This window comes from Drosophila subobscura, chromosome O (genome assembly GCF_008121235.1).
Source record: "Drosophila subobscura isolate 14011-0131.10 chromosome O, UCBerk_Dsub_1.0, whole genome shotgun sequence".
NCBI lineage: Eukaryota > Metazoa > Arthropoda > Insecta > Diptera > Drosophilidae > Drosophila > Drosophila subobscura.
In genome coordinates, this window is record NC_048533.1 from 18,485,679 (window position 1) to 18,509,483 (window position 23,805).

General features: G+C 47.2%; 8 protein-coding genes across 11 annotated transcripts; 6 read left to right on the forward strand and 2 right to left on the reverse strand.

The window, feature by feature from the left end:
* The first annotated feature begins 11 nt into the window (after positions 1 to 11).
* Positions 12 to 23,768, forward strand: LOC117897715. Of its 3 annotated transcripts, XM_034806740.1 has the most exons (10): positions 14,645 to 14,657; positions 14,690 to 14,894; positions 15,887 to 16,239; positions 16,317 to 16,527; positions 16,634 to 17,024; positions 17,086 to 18,103; positions 18,163 to 18,416; positions 18,478 to 19,196; positions 19,257 to 19,422; positions 19,505 to 19,666. In XM_034806740.1, the coding sequence occupies exons 3-10, from the start codon at positions 16,158 to 16,160 to the stop codon at positions 19,649 to 19,651; spliced, it is 2,988 nt and encodes a 995-aa protein (XP_034662631.1). In that variant the 5' UTR covers positions 14,645 to 14,657; positions 14,690 to 14,894; positions 15,887 to 16,157; the 3' UTR covers positions 19,652 to 19,666. The 3 variants fall into 3 exon arrangements, with proteins under 3 accessions (XP_034662630.1, XP_034662631.1, XP_034662629.1); XM_034806739.1 differs by lacking the exons at positions 14,645 to 14,657; positions 14,690 to 14,894; positions 19,505 to 19,666 and adding exons at positions 12 to 23; positions 19,791 to 23,768; XM_034806738.1 differs by lacking the exons at positions 14,645 to 14,657; positions 14,690 to 14,894; positions 19,505 to 19,666 and adding exons at positions 15,099 to 15,117; positions 19,791 to 23,768.
* On the forward strand, positions 4,913 to 5,427 carry LOC117899093. The gene has a single exon (XM_034808869.1). The coding sequence runs from the start codon at positions 5,017 to 5,019 to the stop codon at positions 5,425 to 5,427; it is 411 nt and encodes a 136-aa protein (XP_034664760.1). The 5' UTR covers positions 4,913 to 5,016.
* Positions 5,662 to 6,260, reverse strand: LOC117897725 (general odorant-binding protein 99b). Its single transcript, XM_034806752.1, has one exon. The coding sequence runs from the start codon at positions 6,214 to 6,216 to the stop codon at positions 5,746 to 5,748; it is 471 nt and encodes a 156-aa protein (XP_034662643.1). The 5' UTR covers positions 6,217 to 6,260; the 3' UTR covers positions 5,662 to 5,745.
* Positions 7,711 to 11,069, forward strand: LOC117897719 (extensin). Its single transcript, XM_034806744.1, has 3 exons — positions 7,711 to 8,211; positions 10,011 to 10,286; positions 10,345 to 11,069. The coding sequence occupies exons 1-3, from the start codon at positions 8,116 to 8,118 to the stop codon at positions 10,900 to 10,902; spliced, it is 930 nt and encodes a 309-aa protein (XP_034662635.1). The 5' UTR covers positions 7,711 to 8,115; the 3' UTR covers positions 10,903 to 11,069.
* Positions 11,202 to 11,646, forward strand: LOC117897726. 2 transcript variants are annotated; one of them, XM_034806754.1, is made up of 3 exons: positions 11,202 to 11,289; positions 11,351 to 11,585; positions 11,621 to 11,646. In XM_034806754.1, exons 1-2 carry the CDS (start codon positions 11,241 to 11,243, stop codon positions 11,569 to 11,571), a joined length of 270 nt encoding a protein of 89 aa, XP_034662645.1. In that variant the 5' UTR covers positions 11,202 to 11,240; the 3' UTR covers positions 11,572 to 11,585; positions 11,621 to 11,646. The 2 variants fall into 2 exon arrangements, with proteins under 2 accessions (XP_034662645.1, XP_034662644.1); XM_034806753.1 differs by lacking the exon at positions 11,621 to 11,646 and having other exon boundaries at positions 11,351 to 11,610.
* Positions 12,446 to 13,192, forward strand: LOC117897724 (pterin-4-alpha-carbinolamine dehydratase). Its single transcript, XM_034806751.1, has 2 exons — positions 12,446 to 12,643; positions 12,827 to 13,192. The coding sequence occupies exons 1-2, from the start codon at positions 12,461 to 12,463 to the stop codon at positions 13,124 to 13,126; spliced, it is 483 nt and encodes a 160-aa protein (XP_034662642.1). The 5' UTR covers positions 12,446 to 12,460; the 3' UTR covers positions 13,127 to 13,192.
* Positions 13,114 to 13,924, reverse strand: LOC117897723 (N-alpha-acetyltransferase 40). Its single transcript, XM_034806750.1, has 2 exons — positions 13,470 to 13,924; positions 13,114 to 13,404 (listed from the first exon to the last, which is right to left on the reverse strand). The coding sequence occupies exons 1-2, from the start codon at positions 13,838 to 13,840 to the stop codon at positions 13,167 to 13,169; spliced, it is 609 nt and encodes a 202-aa protein (XP_034662641.1). The 5' UTR covers positions 13,841 to 13,924; the 3' UTR covers positions 13,114 to 13,166.
* LOC117897728 lies at positions 14,071 to 14,686 on the forward strand. Its single transcript, XM_034806755.1, has 2 exons — positions 14,071 to 14,211; positions 14,282 to 14,686. The coding sequence occupies exon 2, from the start codon at positions 14,298 to 14,300 to the stop codon at positions 14,652 to 14,654; it is 357 nt and encodes a 118-aa protein (XP_034662646.1). The 5' UTR covers positions 14,071 to 14,211; positions 14,282 to 14,297; the 3' UTR covers positions 14,655 to 14,686.
* Positions 23,769 to 23,805: the final 37 nt, after the last annotated feature.

The following is a 23,805-nucleotide window of genomic DNA, read 5'->3' on the forward strand; positions in this document are numbered from 1 at the left end:
AATAAATAAATTGGATATCAAAAGTGAGAGACTCCAGTGCGAGTGCGGGAACGCAGATCCTTTCCCAGGCAGCAGCATTGTTGTCAGACATGAGTTATGATCCCCAGATAAGTATCTATTAGTGGGTAAGTGTACGCTAATTGCAGCGGCCTCGGTCTCGGCCTCTGGATCTGCGCTGCGTATGAGTTCCATTCCCAGCATTTCTAACCCCTTCAAAATTGTCGAATTGTATGGCCTGACGTGCCTGCAGGCAACGGATTTATGGGCCTGGCTGCATCACCTTGGTTATTTAATTTGGTTATTGTATTCATTGACACAAAAGCCAAACGCAGCCAAGCCAGCAGCCAGCCGCCTGCTGTGTGTTTTTGGTGTCTTGCCAACTGCCAGCAGCAAATAGCCAACAGCAAAAACAGAACATGCCCCATTCCCAAGGTACAGGCACCCATCCCAAGAAGCCACCAGAAACACCAGGCCAAAATGAATCCCCGTCTAATCCTGGCCTGCTAGTTGGGTTTATGAATAAAATTACACAGAACTTGCAGGTCTGGCTGTAGGGAGAGAATGGAGAGAGAGTGAGCTGTGCACATATCAACGTCAACAAAGGATAATAAGCGTATCCACTTATTGGTTGCCAAGGTGTGGAGGTGGATCCAGAGTGGGAAATGGTACGGGAGCAGGCACTAGGCAGGCAGTCAGGATTATTACGAAATTGCGAGTGCCAAACACGCGGTCAAATGCCAGCAAACAATGGAAGAGTAAAGGACTGGGTGTGAGTGTGTGTGTGCCAAAAATCCCTTGGCCGTAATCAAGCGAAAGATAGCACAATGACTATCTACAATATACATCTACAACAATGAACCGACTGAATGCAGCAGGCGGAGCGGGAGCCATGCTGGCGATTGTCAGTTGGCAAACAAAAGGATTTTACGGCACCCAACCACCCACACACACAGGTTAATGAGTAGCAATGAGCTCTGCAAAGGGTACGAATGGGTGGCGGAACCTGCTGGAGGCTGCGGGGCGTGGCGTACACGAAAAACAGATAAAACAGTAACAAGACGCAGTCCGCCCCATTGACTGGGGCTAAAGGGTTGCTCGAAAGGCATCAGCAATGTGTGAAAGCAATTGTGTAACTGTAAGCCAGTAATCGCAAAAAGCAAAGCCAAGCCAAGCCAATCTCCTGGCAAACTTCTGGAAAATTATTTACTTAAGTGCAGACTTCGCTTGCACGAGTAAACTCTTCTTCTCCTATTAAAAGTAACGTCTTTGTAGAGGCCAATACAAAACGAACCTTAATGATAATTTCCATCTGTAATCTCTAATCGAACACACGAAAATTACATTGTCTACCCTCGGTGTGTGGAAAATATCAATAAGTTGCAGACAAATTGTAGCTATCTCACTCGCAGTCTCACTCGCCCTCCCGCCCACTTTGTCTTGTGGCACGTCTGCGCATGCATGTCCTTTGAATACTACAATACTCTATACTGATATATGGGGGGTACTGTTTGCGTGTGCGGAGATGACTGCAATTGTTGCCTTTGATTGCAGGCATTGCAAGTCGATGCTGCTTATGCGGGTCCATCAGCGAAATCTGCTTAGATAATAAATGGAATGAAATGATGCCTAAAAACTTTCTTGAATTGAGAAAAGTATTTTGCATTCCCGTGCCAAGTTCTGCTAATTGCTTGCCGCGCTAATGACTCCCAGCTTCTGCTTGCCACGCCCTCGACGATGGACCGAGATCATTTGCCAACTGCCATTTGCGGCAACTAAGCGCAATTAATTAACAACCCAAGCGATGTCTATACAAAAAAAGAATGAAGTGGACGTGGACGTGGACGAGGAATAGAAAAAAAGTATACAAAATGTTGGTACTTCATAATGAAGAGAGAGTCCACCACAGAGTGCCCGCCCCAGCCTGCGCTCACGGCAAGTTGGCTAAAGAAAATGCAGCTTAATGCTAAATTAATTCCAATTACCACAGCGCTGCCTGCCCCACTCCCTCCCTGGCCACGATAAGAGTGGACAAGTACACTCAATGGCAGGGCATCCCGAGTCCTGATCCTGGCACAGCACCAAGCCCCCTCCCTCCGCCAGTGTCCAACTGGTCCGCAATTTAGCCACGCTAATGCGCGGAGTGCGGTCAACAAAAGCCGCCGCACGCGCTGACCTCCAGCTCCGTTCTCAGCCGTGTTCGCGTCCGCCTCCGCATCCGTATCCGTATCCGTGCCCCCCTGTCCAGCACTCTCTCTCTCTCTCTCTCTCTCTCTCTCCTCGCGGCCTTTTGTGTGATGTTTTAATATGAATGTATTTTTATACACCATTTTTTACTTCTTCTTTTTTGCCAGCCATTGGCCACTTGTTTGGCTTTGAGATGATTCACTAATTAATAATTAATTAAGTTGGGTCCCCAGATCCCCAGCCCCCTCTCTCGGCCATGCAGAATGCCTTTGCATTCGGAATAAACTTTCCAACTTGGAAAGTATTCCAATTTTCTAGCATTTTCCTCTCTATCTAAATTTTTCTCTCTTTTTTTGCGCAAAAGTTTATGCGTGGGGGAGAGGAAGGAAAACTTTTAGGCCAACAATCCGAGGGAATGAGGATAGAAAACTTTTGGCACAATGTGTCGCCTACCAAAGGCCACGCCCCATCAGCAGAGACTCCGCACTTTCGGGATGCAAAAAGTTTTTACTGTCGCATTTCTTGCCAGCTGTTCAGCACTAAAACGCAGACCTTAGCCAAGGAAAACTCCCCACATATTCCATCGTTAGCAGGTCCTTGGGTCGGGCCAGAACATAAAAGCAGGCGAAGAATAATGCCCGCCCCGCGGTCCTCAACAAAACGCACGTGTCCCGAGGACCTTTTCATCATGTGAGCAATGGAACTGACCTTCCGCCCCCACTCCCACTCGGACACGGTCCATGTGCAAATTGTAAACTGTAAAATTGAGAGAGCGCAGGAAATAAAAAACTAGAGGAGAAGGAGGAGGAGGAGGAGCGGTGCTCAGAAAAGCGCAAACATTTATATTTAATTGGTGGTTTATGGTCGAGAGAAGTGGCGCTACTGCATCCATCCGCTGCCCCACCTGGCCTTGTGTCTACCCAATTGAGTTTCAAAGTTGCAATTAGAGCGGCTTCAATGAACGTTGGCTGCCCCTGCCGGCAGCGCTGGACTGGGGCAGGTGCTGCAGATGGTTGCATACAATGGAAACAGTTTGAGATTGGGGCAGAGAACATTGGAGTGAAAAGGGATCCAAGTGGAGAAAACAATGCACATTCAAAAGAAACAAGTCGCAGACCATTAAACCCGAAAAGCATATGAAAAAGGAAGGAATCGTACCAAAAAACACAACCAAGGACCATGCTCTTGATAGAGGAAGTAGAGGGCAAAATACAAGTGCAGAGTGGGGAAATATGTGTACATGGAGAGTGACGAGAAGGCAGAGTATTCAATGTCGAAGTGTCATGGAGTAAGCTCGGAAATCGTAGTGGAAAAGTAATGGACATTTAATAATTGTTCTGGGTAGAAATGAATCCATTCAAATTACCATCTAAGAATCGAAGAATACATATGATGCCCCTTGATGCTTGGCCCACATATCGATAAATAAAACCATGTGACGAAAGCACACGATTTGAGTAGATTTTCAGCTCAAATTCTATTCCATTCTTTTATTTGATTTCACTTCGTTTCGAGTAATTCATTGGATATCGTCTCTGTTTTTTGTTGTTGCTGGAAACTCTTTGAAACTAAGTACTTAATGCTGCATGGAAAACTAAACCAGGCGGCTGCAAAGGTAAATGGAAATGAAAAACCCAAATTGAATTTGCCCTGCCTTTGACTATTTCGACACTCGTGAAATGCATCCGCCCATTTGCAAGCTCCGCTCGGGCTTGGTTCGGGCCAAATGTGCCAAGTGCTCATGGATGCGGATGGGGCTGGGGACGGGACTGCCGTTCAATGACTATGTCGACGATGATGACTTCTTTACACGACATTTAATTGAGAAATAATTGAATAGGTCGTGTGAAGTGTTTGTTTGTCGTTTGGCTGGCGGGCTGGCTGGTTGGCTGGCTGGCTGGCTGGCGGGGAAAGCCGCAGGTCTGCGGTCTGCGGTCTGGGCTCTAGGCTCTGGGCTCTGTGCTATTGGGTTTGAGGTCTCAGGCGTCGTAGGGAAATTAGCTTTGTCAAACGGGGCTGACATGTGCACGGATTGAATGGTGCGGAAAAGTCTATTGCAGCGTGAAAGCGCCCCAGCGAGTTGTTAATGAAGTAGTCACAGTCGGCGGAGAAAGTCCAAGGGCCTCAAACCGCTCAAAGGATGGCTGGAGCAGCAAAAACAAAAAAACACATCCATAAAGAGCAGTTCACGTGTGATTGGAATGTTTAATAAAGGTCCTGAAATCAGGTTGAGAGTGAGCGGACCTTTGGAAATTAACGCCCGAATCAATGAGCCGCGCACTTATAATTGCAGTTGCAGTTTAAACGCTGGCATTATTATCGGCAGTGAAATATGTTGTATGCAGATTGAGAAATGTACGAAAGATGCTACCAGTAAGGAAGTATTTTTTATTAGGCATTTCAATGACTTATCACTCAATTAATCCAGACGTGACGCTCTATTATAATGGGTCTATGTGGACGCTAGACCATTCATGAACTTAAACCCGCTTCAAAGTACATGAGTACCCAGAGTGTTGTCCACCTCCGAAATGGAAAGTTACTGTCTGTCAGCTGTATATAAAGACTCTGTGATGAGTACTTCATCTGCCAGAGAGGGGCTTGAGCCTGAGCCCCACTGGAGGTTTCCATTACATCAGTTCGTGTACGATGACAAACAATTAGATTCGCAGCCGGCAGTTTTAGTTTCCATGAATTCTAGGTTAATGTCAATGTCGCAACATGAATCGGCGGCGCTTCTAGAACTGGTTTCAGCCACCAGAACATTTCTATAAAAGAGACAAGTGGCTCCGAGCTTGCCCCAATCCCAAATCGTTGACTGCCGAATACACAATGCGTCCACACATATTGGAGATCTTCTGCTGGAGCTGCCTTCTGCTTTTGGCCGTGCCATCTACAAGAGCGGCTTCGGTCTGGCAGCTGCCCAGCCCCGAGCAGGTGCACGAAGATCTGGACAGTTGTCGCCTTCAGTCGGAGGGACAGGATGCGGAGACCTTGAGATGCCTGGTGGAGAGGCTCGGCCTGTGGTCCGACGAGAGTGGCCACAATGCAAAGCGCATAGCAAAGATCTTTGCTGGCCACAACCAAATGGAGGAATTGCAGCTCGTGGTCGATTTCTGCAACAGGAGGGAGCAGCGTCCAAGTCAGCCTAATGAATGGGCCTACCAGGCCTACAAGTGTGCCACATCAGGAAGATTTTCTCATTGGATCAAGGATTACATGAAGCAAAAGAGGGATGTATAAAATATGTAGTGTATGATTTAATTATTAAGTTCAATAGCAGAATAAATGCACCATTAGTTTCAAATGTTCATGCTCCAAGTTCCACTTCCGACATTTCTAATGCTGTCGCCATCTATAGCTCAAGAGCTGAGTAGCGAGCAGCTACGCCTTGTATCAACCAGCTTATAAGAGTTAGCAAATGCCCAACCAAAAACGCTAGCTTTCAAATGCTAGAAAATCTAAACCAAACTAAAGCTGGTTGACAAAATGTGTCATTTTATTGAACTTTTAACAAACGATCAGGAATGTTCTGGTCCTAGGATGCTTCAGACGTCAGTCCTAGACCTCGACGCTGTGCTGCACCAAATGCAGATTGGCATTCATGAAACACATGCCAGAGTGGTAGGCCTTGGCGCAGGAATCGTGTTCCTTCGAATGCGTCTCGGCGCACTGGACAATCTTCTGGTGCGTCTCATCAGAATGGTCCACCTGGGCGCTGGGACCAGAGAGCTGAACATGCACCTTGTGCACATCAAAGCCGTGCTCCTCGTCGTAAAAACCGAACTTCTCAAAGACACAGGCCAGATAGCAGTGCGTCACAGCATCATCGGGGTACTCCCACTTCTTGTATTTGGCCACCAGCTCGGCAGGAGCGTGCACCTTCTCCACGCAGGCGGTGCGATAGGAGACCAAATCGTCGTGGCTCTTCACAACATAAGTGGAGGCTCCATCGGCTCCATGGTGATGGTGCTCGTGGTGGTCGGCGGCACAAACGAGAGCCAAGCTCAGGAGGAGAATGAGGACCTTCATGCTGATGTATTTTCCAGAATGCAACTGCAACTGCACTTTTTGCCGCGCTCAGCGTTTGTATTTATAGCAAACGGATTCTAATACCAATACACGGATTGCGCTCCCTATCGATAGATTAATTGGACTCTTGGGTCGCTAAGCAGGTGATTGACTGGTCCATTGATTGCCTTATCAAAGGTCATAGGGCAGCAAGCATATTAAGAAATTTGCACAGCTGTCGACTTGTCTATTGTGCATCTGGCTCTTATCTCCAATGAGGTGATCACATCGAGATCGCGGCGCAAGAGTCCAAAATGATATTTAATTTAAATTGTTTCTAACTTGACAGTGGCGTCCTCTATCAGTGAACGTATTCGTTTCGAAGCAATCAGCTTTAAAAAGTCAGCACAATTGGTACATGTACCATGTGCGTGTACCGTGTTGGTTTCACTGAGCCAACAGTACAAACCTACATACATACAACTTTCGAGATCGATTTCGAATTAAACGATTTACAATTTCAGATTTAAGCCAATTCAAAAAATTGGAAAAACAATTTTTAATTTAATTTCTTTGAACCCAAATCTGAGATAAAAGGGAATGGAACTGAAAGACACGTGACCAGCAGTACAGCAGACCCATCGTTATGCCAATCAAAGCAGCAAAAGCGAAAGTTCCGCCAGGCAGGGTCTAGCAATCTTCAAACTGTTTCGAATTGACCCCCAGATCTGTCGGCATCTGTTGCACGAGTGTGGGTGTAGGGAGACCCGACTGACACCTATCACCTCTGGCAGTGAACGTGACTGCAGGCAGTGGCATTAGCGAATGATCATTGGAGAGAGAGAGAGAGCAGCAGGGGGGATCTGCAGATTAACAATCTGGTTAACAATCGAGTGGCATGGTACGGTTTAGTGTGGTGTGAGGGGGAGCTTGGCAGCAGCAGCTAGTTAACAGTCTCTAAGACAAATGAGCAGCAGCAAAAAAGGCAATTGTTCTGTGCTTTTGTGGCTAATGAAAGTGAAACTTGGCAAAGCGTTAAACTCATTGTTCATGGACTTAGAATAAAGGCAAGATGCCGACTCACTCTGTGTGGAATGTGTGGAGAGCCGAACAAATTCCTTTGCCCAGTCGCTTCCAGCAGCAATTCTACACTTTCGCCCGGTTTATTGCATTCAATTAAAGCCGAAAAGCAATTAAAACGAAGCCAAATGAAAAGCGATCCCAGAGGAAAGCTATTTGGGTTGCTGTTTGAATGGATCGTAGAGGGGGAATACCCACAGCTGTAGAGTCTCTTCAGTAACTAACTTTGGAAGGAACGAAACTCCAAGTCGGAGCAAGGTTAGCTGGAAAACTAGGCCAACTGCTAGGAGTTCCTGCCAGTGGGACAATAAAAACCAAAAGCCACCACACCGCAGCTCAACTAGCAGGCCATCCCACCAATCTCCATCGCCATCAGCATCAGCATACCGAAGGTATAAAAGGTTGGACCGGGTGCGCGCCAGCGACCGCTGGATCCAAGTCCAAATAAGAAACGCGCGTGCGCAGCCGTCGCCATCGCCAGTCGAACGTTAGCAGCCTCCGCGTCAACTTGTGCTCCGGTCTCCATCTCTCTATTGCTCTCTGTGTGTGTGTTGTTTGTGTGCTTGCTGGGTTCCATATCCACACTTAAGACCCCTTCGCCAACTCCGAGATCTGGGCAGTGCACTTGGATTTTGCATGTGCCGCACATTGCATTATTTTGTATTATTTATAGCAACTTGTTTTCAAAGTCATTACGTGTCGTGCACGCCGCCGCCGTCGTCGTAGTCGGTGAACAAATTGTGCATTTTAAAAACAATTCAATAAGCAATAAGCCTGCTCCAGCTGCAAGAAGCCAGAGAAGGCGCAACAAGGCTGCGGCTGGGACACATTCAACAATTTATGCGATATCTTTTGGGCTTTTCTGGAGCTTCCCGACACATTCTCGGACTGCACCGCCTGCATACGAAACTCGGCAAAAATATGCAAATGGAAAAGGTAAGCACAGCCCTAATGGATCAGTTTAATTGACTCGTTCCCCCGTCCCTCTCTCTGGGTTACACTTTCACTTTCGTTGTCCGTCGAAGCGTCAGGTTTAAGGTTGCACTGTTGTGGCCCATGGCATCTAATTTGCCTTTGAACTGGTCCCCAGTCTTAGCCATGACTCTGGCTGTCTGGTTGCGGGCTGAGTCAGACCTGCCACTGCAGGCCAGTGAAACCAAAGCGAATGGGTGGCGAGTGGGTCTAGGAACAGACAGACAAACATACATAAAAATGTACACAAGAGCAGATATTTATGGGCTACATTATTCTGCAGAATGAATTGTTTGTGCTTCATAATTATGAGTAAGAGATTCCAAATCAAACTAGAATTGCGTTTCCACTTTGTTTCCTTCTTAAGCAAATCCCACCAACACTTTTAGATTAGAATAAACAATTCGAGTGTGTATTTTTGGATGAAAAGTGCAGTTCATTGCAGTTCAAACTTGATCTTCAATGTCCACATGGACCACCCACCCACATAGAGCTCTTGATTTGGACCTATAAAACAAAGCAAAACAAAACAAAACACCCACGGCACCCCCTCCCACTAAAACTATCACTTTTAACGGATTATTACAATGGCATGGCCTGGCTGCCCCTCACACACTTTGCCACTCAATGTGGCCCAATTTCGTTGAGCTGAAGTGCAGCACTCCACTCCACTCCGATCCACTCCACTCTAAACATGATCAAGCTCATGATCGCTGATCGCGAGATCATTACGATTATTGTCTGGGTGATTCGATTCATTTCACTGCTAAGGCCAGGCCAGGCCAGGCCAGGTGAGGCCCAGACCGCAACGAAGACAGAAAATAGAAAAGGAAAAGCGTTGAAAATTGCTCTCAGTCGGAGCGTTTCTATTTGTAAGAGCGGAAATCACGGGGCAGGCGCGTGGGTGTAGGTGTTTGTTTACGCCAAAGGAAAGTCAAAGTGAAATGCATGGAAAGCAAAGCAAATTGCCAGTAAGTCAGTCAGTCAGTCAGCAAATGGATGAAAGGAGAAGGAGGCCAGGGGCCAGGGGCCAATAAGCATGCTTCCCAATCCCAGCCCAGCCCAGCCCCAGCCCCGTCTGTGGGGGTAAGTAATCCGAGATCAGCAATTTGTGAGTGGCAGCAGCAGCAGCAGCAGTTGTTCCGCAGATCGCTTCAGTGCATATTCATGCCAGAGCACCACCAAAGCATTTTCTTCAACCGGACCTAGACCTAAACAAAATCTCTCTAGGGTGTGCAAAGCAAGGGAAAGCCTCCAGAAGTCTGTTTGGACTGAGAGGTTCAGCGATCGCTCGTCCGGTTCGATCAGCTCCGCGTAATCCAATTAAAGGAACAATCTACATTTCAATTCAAAACTAATGAAGTGTAGTTAATTCACAACAATGGCAGACATGTGTTGAATGCTTGTTGTTGGACCATTGGACCATTGGACCACGTTTTGACTGCAGCAACTGGGGGCATTTGAAAGGCTTTGGGGGGCTGGGGAAGTAGTCGAGAATGGGAACCGGGCATGGCCCAAGCCAAGCTTCCATTACTAACGAGCCATGGTTTCCTTATGGTGCTCGTGCGGGGAGTCCAACTTCCGTCAAACACTTCGATTGTGCGTGGTCCCAACAATTCATTGATTGATTGTCGATATGGCAATCAATTAAACAGATTATGATTGGAGCTGGGGCTCAGAAGCATTACGAGTATCCAGTGACAAATCAGGGACAACTGTCAGTGAGTGAAAAACTGGAAAATCAAACACAAATTCTCTTACAGCGCACGCTGCTGCTTCTGTTGCTGGGATTGGTGCTGGTGCTGTCCCTCGATTCATCCCAGGCAGCGCGTCGTCTGCGCAAGAAGCCAAAAGTCTACAATGCCCTCATCACCACCGATGATAATCTCACCTCGAGCAGGGCCTATCCTGTCATCCAGCCCACCATACATGAGCCGGGCTATGCTCCCTTCGGACCGTACAATCCCTATGGCTTCTACAGTCCCCCATCGGTGCGGTTTGGTCAGCCAATTGTGCCCGGTTTGACGCCCAACGAGAGGGTGAGTAGAGTGAGTTTGGTTTTCAGTCCAATGACAAGCTAAGAATTTTCTTCTGTAGCTGCCTTATCCGCTGCCCACTGGCGCACAGTATCCTGCGGGATTTGCACCCTACGAGCACCAGCAGCCGGTGGAAACGCCTGTGGAGCAGCAGCCTGCTCCTCCCTCACTGGAGCCCAAGGAGATGACCAAGGAACAGATGCCGCTGCCACTCAACGAGCAGGGACTGCCGCCGGTTCTCATCCGTCTGCCATCGCAGTACACGGGACAGCCGACGCATCTCCTCCCCTATCCGTACAGCCAGTACCCGGTGATCTACGACCAGGCTGGCTATGTGCGCCAGAACTATCTGCCGCCCTACGACTACTATCCCACACAGGGCTACCCAATGCGGGAGCCCACAACAGCAGCAGAAGCACCCGCACCACCGCCACCACCCTCGCCGCCCAAGGAGGAACCACAGCCACTGCCGTTGGAGCTGAGCCTGGAGCCGGTGAAGCCCAGTTTCGAGGACATCAGAAACGGATCGGAGAGTAAAAACAGAGAGGTTCCCGATGTGCCGCCGCCACCAATACCCTCGGGTCCGAGGCGCACGCGACCCGCTGAGCCGGACAATTGAGGCGCTGCTCTTTGCGCATAAGATCCAATCCACACACGTATTTATTACCATATTTGTTAGGCATACCGATTGGATATATTGTACAATGTCGTTTAACCCGTAAGCTTAGTAAGTGTTCGTTCGCATCACAGATTACAGAATAAAATGTAAAATCACCAAAGCGGTGAATGAACTTGGTTTGGGTGGCCGATGTGGACTCAAGGGAGCAGACGATGATGATGGCTGCTTTCGCTTTCCACCGACCTCGGGGGAATTGTTTATCTTTGCAGGGAAGCGACTATAAATGGAGCCGACTCTGCAGACTTGGGACACAGTTTGCATTGCAAGAGTTTGGCAGAATGAAGCTTACCCTGATGCTGATTCTGTGCTGTTGCCTCTTTAGCCTGGGTAAGCAATTTACACAGTCGCTGGGCGCTTCGCTTCTTCTCACAACCCTCGCTTCGTCTAGTCTTTGGCAACACCATGACCATGGTCACCAAGCCACCATTTTTGCGCAGCCGCTACAGTCTTCGCTGGCGGAAAACGACCCCAGCCGCCACAGAGGCCACCACGGGACAGCCTATGGAGCTGGCCACCTCCTCGGAGCATCCAAAGATGCGGTCCTCAACGGCCACTGTGGACTATGATTACTATGGCAATGGTGAAGCAGAGAACGTGGTGCATAAGTAAACAGCCACAAAAGTCATTTTATTGGATTTCAAACTATAATTAATCAGCGCGCTCAACAGAGCTGTCCACTCAAGAGAGAACTCTGTTCTTTAGCTATATAGAAAGCCGCATCTTAATCCTAGCAATCAAATTATATATATACAACAAATAAAAAAGTCTCAAATTGTAATTTTAATTTATACCAAAAGTACCGTTTCGCGGAACCAGTTCTCGAGAACTGCAATACCAGCAGGGTGACTATTTACGGAATTTTATATAGTTTTCTGGCCATTTTAACTAGCAAACCGAGCATACATTAAAGTAACTGAGTGCAAAATAACTTGGGGCAGGTCTTTCGCAAACAGATTGAATAGGAGCGAACCTAAATGACTTTCTTGAGGAACGCCAGGCAAAACATTGTAAAACAAAACAGATAGCGACAGATACGATAGAGATAGACGAGATTTATAGTAAAACCTAATAAAGAGAGTTTATGGATCAGCAAAGGATGATTTAATTATAATAAATAAATACATTCAAAAATGTTCACTGACATCAGTTAACATACATACAAGTGTCTCTACATGTTGCATACATTTACATACGGAACATACGAAAGCTCCAGGAAGCTTCCAGTAGGGGTGATTTGGATGAAAAATGCAAATACAAATTTGTAAAATATAAGGTCACAAAGTTTACAATCCAATGAAAAGGAGTATAAATGAAAAGCCAAATTGATTCTTCAATCGGATTGAACTATTGCTTCAGTGTTAAAAGTCTTTGCAAGCTAGTAATTTCAGATAGAACATCAAAATCGAGGAATATGATTTGAGACTTCGGTATATTTTGAAAATGAGAAAGTATATTTCGGTATATACAGTTGGCCGTCACGAACCAGTTTGGCAGAAAAATGTTACTAACAAAATTTGCTCAGAATGTGATTAAAAATAACTTTCAAAAAGCTGCAAATCTACTCGTCAAAGTTGAGTCGGCAGCAGCAACTGGTGGCGGCTTGGGGCTCTGCAGATTATACAGTACTCAAAACCGAACCACAGCAACAACAAGCGCAAGAGGGAAAACAAGTAAAATGGTGGTGAGTTGGGCATATACAGAAATATTTTAAAGCAAGGGCAATCGAATTGTTCTCTCAATAAGTTGATCAAAAGACTGCCTTTATCACGCGCTTATCGCCTCACAATTTGACCCCCAAGGCCTAGTTTAGGCTTTAAAATGTGTGTGTATGGCTTCTGTCTTATATACTTGTTGCTCCCCGCAGGTTAAGCTCAACGAACAGGAACGTGCCGAGAAGCTGCAGCCACTGCTGGACGTTGGCTGGACATTGGTGGATGGTCGCGATGCCATTTACAAGCAGTTTGTCTTGAAGGACTTCAATCAGGCATTCAGTTTCATGACGGGCGTGGCCCTTCTGGCCGAGAAAATAAACCATCATCCGGAATGGTTCAATTGCTACAACAAAATCAACGTCACTCTCTCCACTCATGACGTGGGCGGCTTGAGCTCCCAGGACATTCGCATGGCCAACTACTTTGAAAAGCAGGCCAATTTGTTGAAATAATTCATATTTTTTGCATTCTCTATGGTAATCTAATAAATACTCAGCCCAATGTGGACTTGCTAAAGATCTGGTATTCGGCCTCTTCTGTGACATCCGGAGATGTCTCGTCCTTGGTGTAGCCCAGCTTCTTGTAGAACGATATGGAGTTCTCGTTATTGTTTAGCACTGTAATCATGACCTTCTCGAGCTTCCAGTGGCGGGCGCAGTCCTCTAGGGCTTGCATCATAAATCGACCCAGGCCCTTGCGTTGCGAGTTGGCCGCAACATGCATTTCGTAACTGCAAAACAAAGCCAAATTAACTACTCACGTATGCATAAGGTAACTTTTAAAGTGCTCACTCACCAATAGAGTATGCAGTCGTAGTTCTCCATGTCGAAGCGAAACATGCAATAAGCCACATTCTCTTTTTTGACGTTCTGTGCCACGAGATAGCGGGCCCAGTTCTTGTTGTGCTCCGCCGCCTTTATTTTGGGCTGCCAGCCCATCTTTAACTGCTTATAGTAGGGTCCCACGTTCGTCTCTGCCAGCTTGAAGGCCCACTTTATGGTTTTCGCATCGGCATCGCTCTTTGTGCGGCAGATCAATTTGAACTCTTCTCCGGACGGGGCCGTGTACTTGTCGTATGGTAGTGTGTCGAGTGGATTCTTTGCACGTGCAGCCGCCTCTACGAACCTCTGCTTGGCTCCGGTACTGAGTTCGTCCTGGTTTCCCATTATATTTTAATTAGTAAACAAATTTGCAGAAACAAAACATGCAAAAGAGTCAAGCGCGCAAACCAGAGATGGCACAGCACACACTTGCGTTTTATCGATTACTCTTTTCCAGAATAGGTCAAACTTAAAGGCTTTTCATGACCGTCAGGTGTCTCCGCGACAATTTCATCTCTGGATCGTCAATCGCACAAAAGTACCGATAAATTGTACAAAAGGTGTATCAATATACATCTTACATCTCTATGAACATAAGACTAGTTTTGTTTACGTTTTCCATTAGAATATTTACTAAAATTAGGTAGACATTACAACATCATAAAGCTATAAGACTGCTAACAAATTTGAAGGCATTTACAGTTCCGCTACACAAGGTAAGCGTAGCCCTAGCCCAGCCATTTTCCTAGAACTGCTGACGTTATCACTCGGTTCCGAACCTTATAGAATCACAAGCACAACAATGTTTAAAAAGTCCAAGCCAAAGACGAAGCCACCGCCAACCGCCCCAACTGTGGATGAAATTCTGGCCGATATGGAAACATTTGAGGTCCAACAGCCTCAAGTAGCCACCAACTCGGACAACTCAGATTTGGAACATGAACTGCTGACAGAGCCAGAGAATCTGCCTCTCCAGACGTGGTGGCAAGTGTTTGATGCATACGATCAAAAGGTCACGAAATTGGCTGCCACAATAGACACCTTGGAGTCACAAAAGGAGAAACTGCAGTCCTGCTGCGCGAAACTGGAGCAGAATGCCCAGGAGCTTCGTGAAGGCATACAGAAGCAGCAATCGTTGATTAAGAAAGCTGTTAATTAATATGTAAGGCTTATTTAAGAAATGTAAATCCCTAGATAGATATTTTATTCGGAAAAATGTTAGATTCTTGCAATTAATAATGTGGCCGATACCTGCGATTCTATCGCTACTATCGATAGCTACCTGAAACCGTTTAATACGTACCTTGGTTCGTTTTTCAATGGGGTGGTGGGCGACACACAAAAAAAAGTTGCTTCTGGAGAACAAAACGAATTAAAATGCTCGAGTGGATATAAAAAAGTATGTGCCATGCCATTAATCAAGGCTTACATAAATAATAATGCCATATATTGCACGGGAAATTCGTTTGTTTCGGGCCTGGATGAATAAGCAGAAGAACAGGTTTTTGGGCCGTGGTAACGAAGCGAAAAAAAAACTTGGGACTGGCTTATAACCATTTACGCCAGCCAGTGGCAGCGCGTTAATGGGAAATACAGCTACCAGTGGAGGTCGATTGTTTTGTGTGTGTTTGCGCGTGTTTGTTTCTTTTAAATATTTGATATTCGCAAGTTGGCCAAATCCAATTAACCAATCCCAATACGAAAAAGTGCAACAATTTGTGGCTAATTGAATTTCGTACATCTTATTTTGGTTCAAGCCACCAACAAAACAGCAGCGAGCAGCGAGTAAGAAGCAGCGCATCAGCGTTTTTTGGGCCAGAATACACACACATATGTATATGAAGACAACAACACACTCAAACCCTTCTGCACGCACAGAAGAAAAAAAGAATAATTATCCAATTAAACGGTTGTCAATAGTGCAAAGGAATGCATTTAATTCCATAGGCTAAAAGGAAATGTGCGCTAAACACTGGATAGCCACAAACGGGAAGCTAACAGTAATTTTCACGGGCACACACGCACACTTATAACCGACTCTCTATACGATTCATTCGTATGCGTGTGTGCGTGCGTATGTGAAGTGCTAATGAGATGCTGTGGCGCTGCTCCTCTCTCCCTCTCACTGCTCTCCTGCTGTTTGTGGCTTTTGCCTTTTATGCAAAGAAACGCAAAAATTGTTGCTGAACAAAAAGATTTTGCGTATATTTCATTGTTGCTGGAAAAGGTGAAAGCCACTTTTTGCACCTCTCCATATGATCTGCGTGTATGGTGTGCCTGATCCGGAGTCCGGACGTATACGTAATGCAGTTTCTTTGTGTCAGAGAGACAGGCAGGGCAACCGTTAATGCAATCAACTCGATTATAACCATTCTCATTCTTCTTCAACAGCTTCTCGCGTGGAAATGTCACAGATTGGTACGCGGATTGCGGCCTGAGCAATTTCCCTGCACCTCTTTCTCCTCTGGCACACTCTCCTATTGCAACAGAGAGAAACGGCGACGGCTGCAATAATGTGATGCCTGGGGGTCAGACACAGAGGTTAATCCAAGAAAACGCAACCTAGAACTAGTTAGGTTTCCACTAACACACACCACAAACACACTGCCAGAGACACACACACATACACTATCGCCCAGACACAGATACACAATCCAGCCAGATGAGCTGGCTGCTGGGGCTCCTGGCGCTTTTGTGGGTGCCCAGTGGGCTGCTGGCCGTTCCAACGCCACTCAAGCTGCCAGGTGAGTGCTCCAATACTTTCCCTCCCTCCCCCACCCACAAGGAAACGTTGAGTCAATGATTTTTGATCTTTCATTAGGCTACACCCACAAACTGACGCCGTACATCAAGCACTGGGAGGCGGCGAACTTCGATCGCAGTGTGCTGCAGGCAGCCCAGCTCAGGCACTTGGAGCAGGCGCGCTTCCGCCAAAAGCGTCAAGTGGAGCCCACACCGTCATCGACGTCGTCGTCATCGTCCTCGAGTGGATTAGCGCACACAATACGATTGAATTTCTCGGCCCATGACAGGTGAGTGTGCGTGGGTGGGCTTGGACTTTGTTGCAGTTTGAACTCAATTCAAGTCTGAGCAAGCTCCGATTACACTTAATCACTGACCCTCTCTTTCTTCACGCAGAGATTTTCGATTGGTGCTGCGTCAACAGCCGCATTCGGTGTTCGCCCACGATGTGGAAATCGAGAACACACTGGGACCCATCGACTACGATGTCTCACGCATTTACACTGGCAGCTTGGAGGACGATGAGGCTGCCCATGTGCAGGCCATTCTAACCAGTGATAATCTGCTCGATGGCACGATTGAAACTCAAGCGGAGCACTATTACATCGAGCCAGCGCAACGCTACTCCCAGCAATTAGCCGAGAGTGGCGTCCACAGCATAGTATATAAGTTAAGTGATGTAAATATGCAGAAGGAGCACCTCGGAGGCGGTCTGAGCTCACAGGTGCCAACGAAGACGCATTGCGCCAGCGAAAAGTTGCGAAAAAAACGTTGGCTGCCGGAGGAGGTAAGCGATTGCCATTCAACTGCTATTGAGTCGCATATTAATGATGCATTGTTCTTTTTAGGTGGCCATGTCTGATAGTCCTACGCCCACATACAATCGTAACCCGCCTTTGCCATTAGATCTGGAGGTGCCCTACAATGATGATTTTCGGGTCCTGGCCTCCGAAGAGGATCGGAGCGATGAGAGGCCAACCAGAAGATATCCAACAACCTCGACAACGAGGAACACTGGCCGCAGCACGGAGAGCTTTCTGGCCACGCTGACGAAACCCACGTCTAACCGCAATATACTTGTAAATAACTATAATCCCTCCAATGTCGGCGAAGGCAGTCGCAGCTACAACAGCAATAATGGAAATGCCAATAATAATAGCAACAACAATAACAACAGCAACAACAATGTGCGGAAATTGTATACGAAGCACAAGAACATCATTGTGAGCACCTACAATCGTCCCATCGAGCCAGAGTTTGGCACTCCCTACGAGGAGCCAAGCAACAGCAGCAACAGCAACGGAAATCTGCCAAGTAATTTCTTCAATGCCAACTGGACAACGCTCTTCCTGGGTAACAACAACAATGGAAACAGCAACGGCAACGCCAACGATCGGCCCAGCCACAAGACACACGTTGAGATCATCACAAAAAATGGGGCCACCAAGAAACCAAACATCATTGTGAATAACTACAATCCGGAGATTATATTCGCACCCAATCCACACAATCCGAGCTTTAACAGCATGCTGATGACGAATCTGCTGAGCGGTCGGGGCGACGATATACACAGTTCGCCAAGGTTGCTGTACGATCGCAAGACCACGTGCATGCTGTATCTGCAGGCAGATCACACATTCTTTCAGAAAATGGGCTCCGACGAGGCCTCTATTGAGGCCATCACACGTCATGTGCAGCGTGCCAATTCGATCTATCGGAATACAGACTTTAATAACGATGGCAAGCCGGACAACATCACGTTCATGATAAAGCGTATCAAGGTGCACAATATGAATGCCATGAAGGATCCAACCTATCGTTTCCCCGGCAACTATGGCGTGGAGAAGTTTTTGGAACTATTTTCGGGTAAGAAAAATCGCATTAAAGTTTATTTTGTATGATTTAATCCATGTCCCTTTACACAGAGGAAGACTACGATGCCTTTTGCTTGGCCTACATGTTTACCTATCGCGACTTTGAGATGGGCACCTTAGGACTGGCTTGGACAGGAGATCTCAAGAATGCTGGTGGCGTGTGCGAGAAGAATGGACACTATCGGGGCTCCCTGAAGTCCCTCAACACGGGCATTGTGACGCTCTTGAACTATGGCAAGCATGTGCCGCCCGCCGTCTCCCATGTGACGTTAGCCCACGAAATTGGCCACAACTTTGGCTCACCCGTAAGATGTCAAACTTATTTCTTAGCAACATCATCGATCTACAAGTTTTCGGTTTTTCCAGCACGATCCGGAGCAATGTACGCCGGGTGGGGAGGATGGCAACTTCATTATGTTTGCCCGTGCCACCTCCGGAGACAAGAAGAACAACAACAAGTTCAGCACCTGCTCGTTGAAGTCCATCGAGCCCGTCCTGAATGCCAAGGCGCGTTCCATGAAGGGCTGTTTCACAGAGCCACAGTCCTCGATTTGTGGCAATGGCGTCGTCGAGCCGGGAGAGCAGTGCGACTGCGGCTGGGAGGAGGACTGCAAGGACTCTTGCTGCTTCCCCATGTCACGCCAGCCACGCATAGACGAGACGCCCTGTACTCTGACGCCTCATGCCCGCTGCAGTCCCTCCCAGGGCCCCTGCTGCACCACCGACTGCAAGCTGAAGTTTGGCGACAAGTGTCGAGACGACAATGGCTGTCGGGATCCCTCGTTCTGCGATGGACGTGTACCCCAGTGTCCGCCGTCGGTGAACAAGCCTAACAAGACGATATGTAACAAGGAATTTGTTTGCTATATGGGCGACTGCACCGGCAGCATTTGCTTGGCCTATGGACTGGAGTCATGTCAGTGCATACCGGGGCCTCAGGACGATCGGATCAAGTCGTGCGAGCTGTGCTGCAAGCTGCCTGGCGAGGACAACCCGTGCAGGAGTTCCTTCGAGTGGAATGAGGCTCCATTCGATGTCCCGGATATGTACTCGAAGCCAGGCACACCATGCAATGATTATAATGGGTTCGCTTAGACATTTTCTCATCCCAAAGTGATTGCTAAATATTCTCTCCTGCCTTCTAGGTACTGCGATGTCTTTCAAAAGTGCCGCGAAGTGGATCCCTCTGGACCTCTGGCCACTCTGCGTAAACTGCTGCTCTCCGAGGAGAGTATTGCCACGTTCAAGAAGTGGATGGAGCACAACTGGTATACGGTGGCCCTGGCTGCAATTGGCGTCATTTTGCTTCTGGTATGTGAAACAATTTGGGGGTGCAATGTAAATTGATTGAGCATTTAATTTGACTTGAGTTTGTTCTTTGGCTTTGCACAAGCTAATGCGCCTGGTCACGCATATGCTAAGGGATCAGCATGAGGCCAAAGGGCTTGCCCTGGCTCAGTCTCAGACTGTGGGTGAGCAGCCAGCGTCCGACGATCGATTTCCTTTAGAATCTCTCGAAGAACATCCTCATTTAGCGTAGTCACGTGAGGCTATTTCAGGGCAGGAATCTAGGCTAGCAGTCATTATTTGAATGAGCATTGAAACCATTTCCAAATCCCATTTTAACCCAATTCGTTCTAACTAATCTAATCCTCCCACTCTGTGGTTCTCTTCTGCAGATACTGAGCACAAAGCTGCTGGCGAAACGATCGAATCTGAAGCTTAAGTCCGTTACCATAATACACAGCGCCACCACGGAGACAGTGCGGCTGCCGGAAAACAACAACGGGGTGATAGTCCACACCGCTGTGCGGACGAAGGTGCCCTTCAAGAAGAAGGTGCGTGGCGAGCGCAGCAAGAAGTCAGGAACGGGTGCGGTAGCAGGAGCTGCTGCTGCTGCTGCCTCCGCCGCAGTGGGGGGATCCCGTGGAGCAGGAAAAACTAGTTTCAATGCGGAGCCAAAGAAGACACAACGATCCCATGGCATTGGCAAGAAGAAATCGTTGGAGGATGATCCCAAAAAGAGCAACAAGAAACTGGGCAAGCATATGAAGGAAATCATCGATTACTCGCATCGCAACAACAACGGCGATGATGCCTCCAATCTGTCCACAACCAACAATCACACCAACACCTTTGGCAAAGTGCAGAAGTGGCTGCTGGAATCGCCAATTGTGGCCCAACCGCTGTCGCACATCGAGCACAGCTCCCGGGTGCGCAAGGTGATGAGCAAGTCGCAGTCCACGCCGGAGAGGCTGGTACAGAAGCCCCCACAGAAGACCAAATCGATGGGAAATCTGTCCAACGAGAAGGTGAAACTTCAAGTGGTCTACAAGCCGCCGTTCAAGTTCTCCCTGCGTCTGTCCAAGAAGCCCAAAGTGAAGACGCATGTGGTCGCGGGTCGGCCAAAGCGAGGACAGAAAAGCAGTACACGTGCCGCTGGGCAAGCGGCCTCGAAGGACATCACGGCGCGCACTAAGCGGAGCGCACTGCTTCTCTGCAATGAGGCAGAGGATGACAACCAAATTCTGACGCTCAACGAGCCCAACTACGAGACGTTAAAGCCTCCAGTCGCGTCCCGTGCCACAGAGCACTGTTACGAGAATGTGGATCTGCAGGCCGAGGCGTCCACATCAAAGTCAAGCAGCTGTAAAGTTGCTCCAAGCTCCAATAGAGCCAGTTTGGAGGCGCCAGTGCCTGTGCCAGCACCTGCCCCAGTTCCTGTACAGCGCAGCTCGTACCGCCGCTCCAACTCGCTGTCCACCCACAATCCCTTCGCCGTAGCTCCGCGGCGTAGCAGCAGCAAAGTGAAAGCCGATGCCCAGGCCGCTGGCGGCTCTGTGAATCTCACGCGCAACTTTGGCAGCACTCAGAACCTTATCAATCTTAGCCAGAACCTGGCCAAGACCAAGAAGCGGAGCAGCCTCAACCTGAAGGCCAGTGGGCCCAAGAACGGCAAAGATCCACCCGGTAGCACTGCCACGAACCAGCGACGCTCCTCTTCCAATGCGAACCTGCGCAGGGACAGCAGTGCCTCATCGAAGGCAGCGCCAGTGCCGCCCACGCGCAACTCGCGCAACAGCTTCAGCAACATTCCGCGAGCCAGCCTAGGTGGCGGTGGCCCCAACCCCACGACTACCGCAGGTCCGCCGAGCTTCTCGCGTCAATCTTCCAGCAGCACCACAACGACAAGCTCGTCCATTGCTGCGGGAGTAGCGTTACCCCAGCCGCTGCAGCAATCCGCCTCAACCAGCGCCATGCAACGACAACCGCCTGCCCAGCCGATGCGACGGAGTCTCCACAATTTCCGGACGCGCTCAACGGCACCTGCGTCAGCGGCTGCAGCCAAACCAGCAACAGGAGGAGCGGCGGGTGCGACGACCACCACAACAGACAACAATGAGCTGCCGTCGGACCTGGAGGTAGTCGTCTCCGACGTTGAGAATCTGGTTAGCTAAGAGCAGCAGCAGCAGCTACTCGGCGGTTGCTTCTTGTGTTTCCAACCAACCAACAAACCAACCAACCAACCAAGTGAAAGTGATAAGTCTTAATGTTAGTTATACAAATTGTCGCATAGGTTTACATGCATGCGTACATAAATATTCGAGTATATAATATATATTTGTACTTGTATTTATGTACATGCAAAGATATATGTATGTATATGTACTTTACACTGCCTTAAACTTGCCGTTTCTGCTGAATATGTGAATACCACGCCCACGCCCACGCCCACTCACACACACTCACACACACATCCCAAAAACACAGCCACACAAAAGCTCTCGTACATACATATCCCCCCGACCAAGGCTAGCCTCCACAACACGCAGAAAATCAGCATCTCCAATCGCTCTGCTCACACACACATCCACCCACCCACGCACGCACCCATTGAAAGCCACCGCTAATTCCAAACCGCCAGACGCACTCACCGCACGTTGTACCTTCTACTGTTTACCACTTATTGTATCGTATTCCGTAAACTGAAACTGAACTTTGCCTACGTATGTACATACTTATACTCGTATGTGTGGCATCTGTTCGATGGAGATTCCTCCACTTGCCGTGATATTCCTGTGAATTCAGAAACATCACTAATGAGAGGAGAGTCTTCTAAGCTAGGTGAAGGGATTATGTTTGAGTATCGCTCTCGTTATGTTAACTGCCAAATCTCGGCATCTGTTTAAAACTAATTTTTAAAACAGTATTACTCCTAATGTTATGGTACCTCCTACGACATGTACTTATATGAACTGTATACCTATAGTTTTGCCTACTCTTCAACTTTCGAACAACGATCGACCACCTCATCTAAACTTCGACAAACAACACACACTTACACACACAGAACAATACAAGGTGCTATTTTAGTAATGAAGTAAACTTAAATGATTAACCAAGAACTTTTCAACTCATCCTTTGCATATTTTTCAAGATCAAAACTAAGATAAGGAACAATTAGGACAGACAGACAGAGAGAGAGTGAGCGTGAAGCCCAAGTAGATTATAGAGAGAGAGCGTGTAGAAGGGGGAGAGCGGATTAGTTATACGGCAAAAGTAGATCAAATGGATAACCAACGACAACTGTCAATAAAAATCAAAAGCAATATGCATCGAAGTTAGTTTTTACAGGTAGCACTTGCAGTAAATCGACATATGTAGAATATTAGCCAGCCACGCCAGACCCCCAGCAACATCCATCCCGACAAATGCACTGCACATTAGTATGTACATAAATAAACTGTCAGCACGCCTCGAACCCATAGAGAGAGATAATACATACCATTGCCACTATCGCCTTCGCCAAATCAGTAGCAGTTGTTGTGTAAATACATACTCTATATACTACATAGTACATAGGATATCAAATGGAAATAGTTTTTATATGCAATAACAAGTTAGTGCAATGAACAGAGCAAAACAATAATGAGGACACCTAACGATATTCATAAACATACCAGACACACACACACACACATGTAGGTATACTTTATAGTCACATTCCGTATTAAATCACAAAAGCGGCTTTCGAATTAAAAAAAAAAGTAACAAAAAAAATCTCACTTCATACAAAACACACCTAAAACATAGATACAATAACGATTTGTAGTCTAAGACAATGATTGATATTTGTAGCTATATGAATGTGTAGGAAATCGGCGTATCAAATTGCATCTAGACTATATATAGACTATATCTATATACATACATAAATATCCGTACACAAGGGGCGTGCAATACCATTGCAACTTTACGAGCATTTGGGTATATTTTTGTGGAATATACAAACCATTATTAGATAAAAACACATAAGCTCCAGCTCAAGAAACCCGAACCCGAACCAGAAGGACAGACAGAGACAGTGACAGACCAGACCCGATAGTTAACGCGTGTAGGCCAGTGAGGAAACGAAAACGGAAACGGAAGCAGAATCCAGGAGCAAGAAGCTAACGAAATAGTATGTACGCGACAATCGCTTTCAAATGCTTATAAACATTTAAACAAAAATAACGAAAACAAATGGAGAATCGAATTGAACTTTATTTTTAATTTATCTTCGACATAACGACGGTATCTTGACTATTTCAAAATGGAACTATACAAAGCAAAGTCAACAAAAACTAAAGTAAAGGCAAGAAAAACGTTTTAAAATTTACCAAAAAAAAAAAGATACAAATTGCCAATGTTTGT

Coding starts and splice junctions, on each gene's coding strand:
- LOC117897725 (XM_034806752.1), bottom strand. CDS start 6,216: ATGAAGGTCCTCATTCTCCTCCTGAGCTTGGCTCTCGTTTGTGCCGCC.
- LOC117897723 (XM_034806750.1), bottom strand. CDS start 13,840: ATGGGAAACCAGGACGAACTCAGTACCGGAGCCAAGCAGAGGTTCGTA. Junction 13,405..13,469: donor TACGACTGCATACTCTATTG/GTGAGTGAGCAC, acceptor TTTGTTTTGCAG/TTACGAAATGCATGTTGCGG.
- LOC117897719 (XM_034806744.1), top strand. CDS start 8,116: ATGCGATATCTTTTGGGCTTTTCTGGAGCTTCCCGACACATTCTCGGA. Junction 8,212..10,010: donor AAAATATGCAAATGGAAAAG/GTAAGCACAGCC, acceptor ATTCTCTTACAG/CGCACGCTGCTGCTTCTGTT. Junction 10,287..10,344: donor GTTTGACGCCCAACGAGAGG/GTGAGTAGAGTG, acceptor TTTCTTCTGTAG/CTGCCTTATCCGCTGCCCAC.
- LOC117897726 (XM_034806754.1), top strand. CDS start 11,241: ATGAAGCTTACCCTGATGCTGATTCTGTGCTGTTGCCTCTTTAGCCTG. Junction 11,290..11,350: donor CTGTTGCCTCTTTAGCCTGG/GTAAGCAATTTA, acceptor CGCTTCGTCTAG/TCTTTGGCAACACCATGACC.
- LOC117897728 (XM_034806755.1), top strand. CDS start 14,298: ATGTTTAAAAAGTCCAAGCCAAAGACGAAGCCACCGCCAACCGCCCCA.
- LOC117897715 (XM_034806739.1), top strand. CDS start 16,158: ATGAGCTGGCTGCTGGGGCTCCTGGCGCTTTTGTGGGTGCCCAGTGGG. Junction 17,025..17,085: donor AACGTTGGCTGCCGGAGGAG/GTAAGCGATTGC, acceptor TGTTCTTTTTAG/GTGGCCATGTCTGATAGTCC. Junction 19,423..19,790: donor TTGGCGTCATTTTGCTTCTG/GTATGTGAAACA, acceptor TCTCTTCTGCAG/ATACTGAGCACAAAGCTGCT.
- LOC117899093 (XM_034808869.1), top strand. CDS start 5,017: ATGCGTCCACACATATTGGAGATCTTCTGCTGGAGCTGCCTTCTGCTT.
- LOC117897724 (XM_034806751.1), top strand. CDS start 12,461: ATGTTACTAACAAAATTTGCTCAGAATGTGATTAAAAATAACTTTCAA. Junction 12,644..12,826: donor GGAAAACAAGTAAAATGGTG/GTGAGTTGGGCA, acceptor TGCTCCCCGCAG/GTTAAGCTCAACGAACAGGA.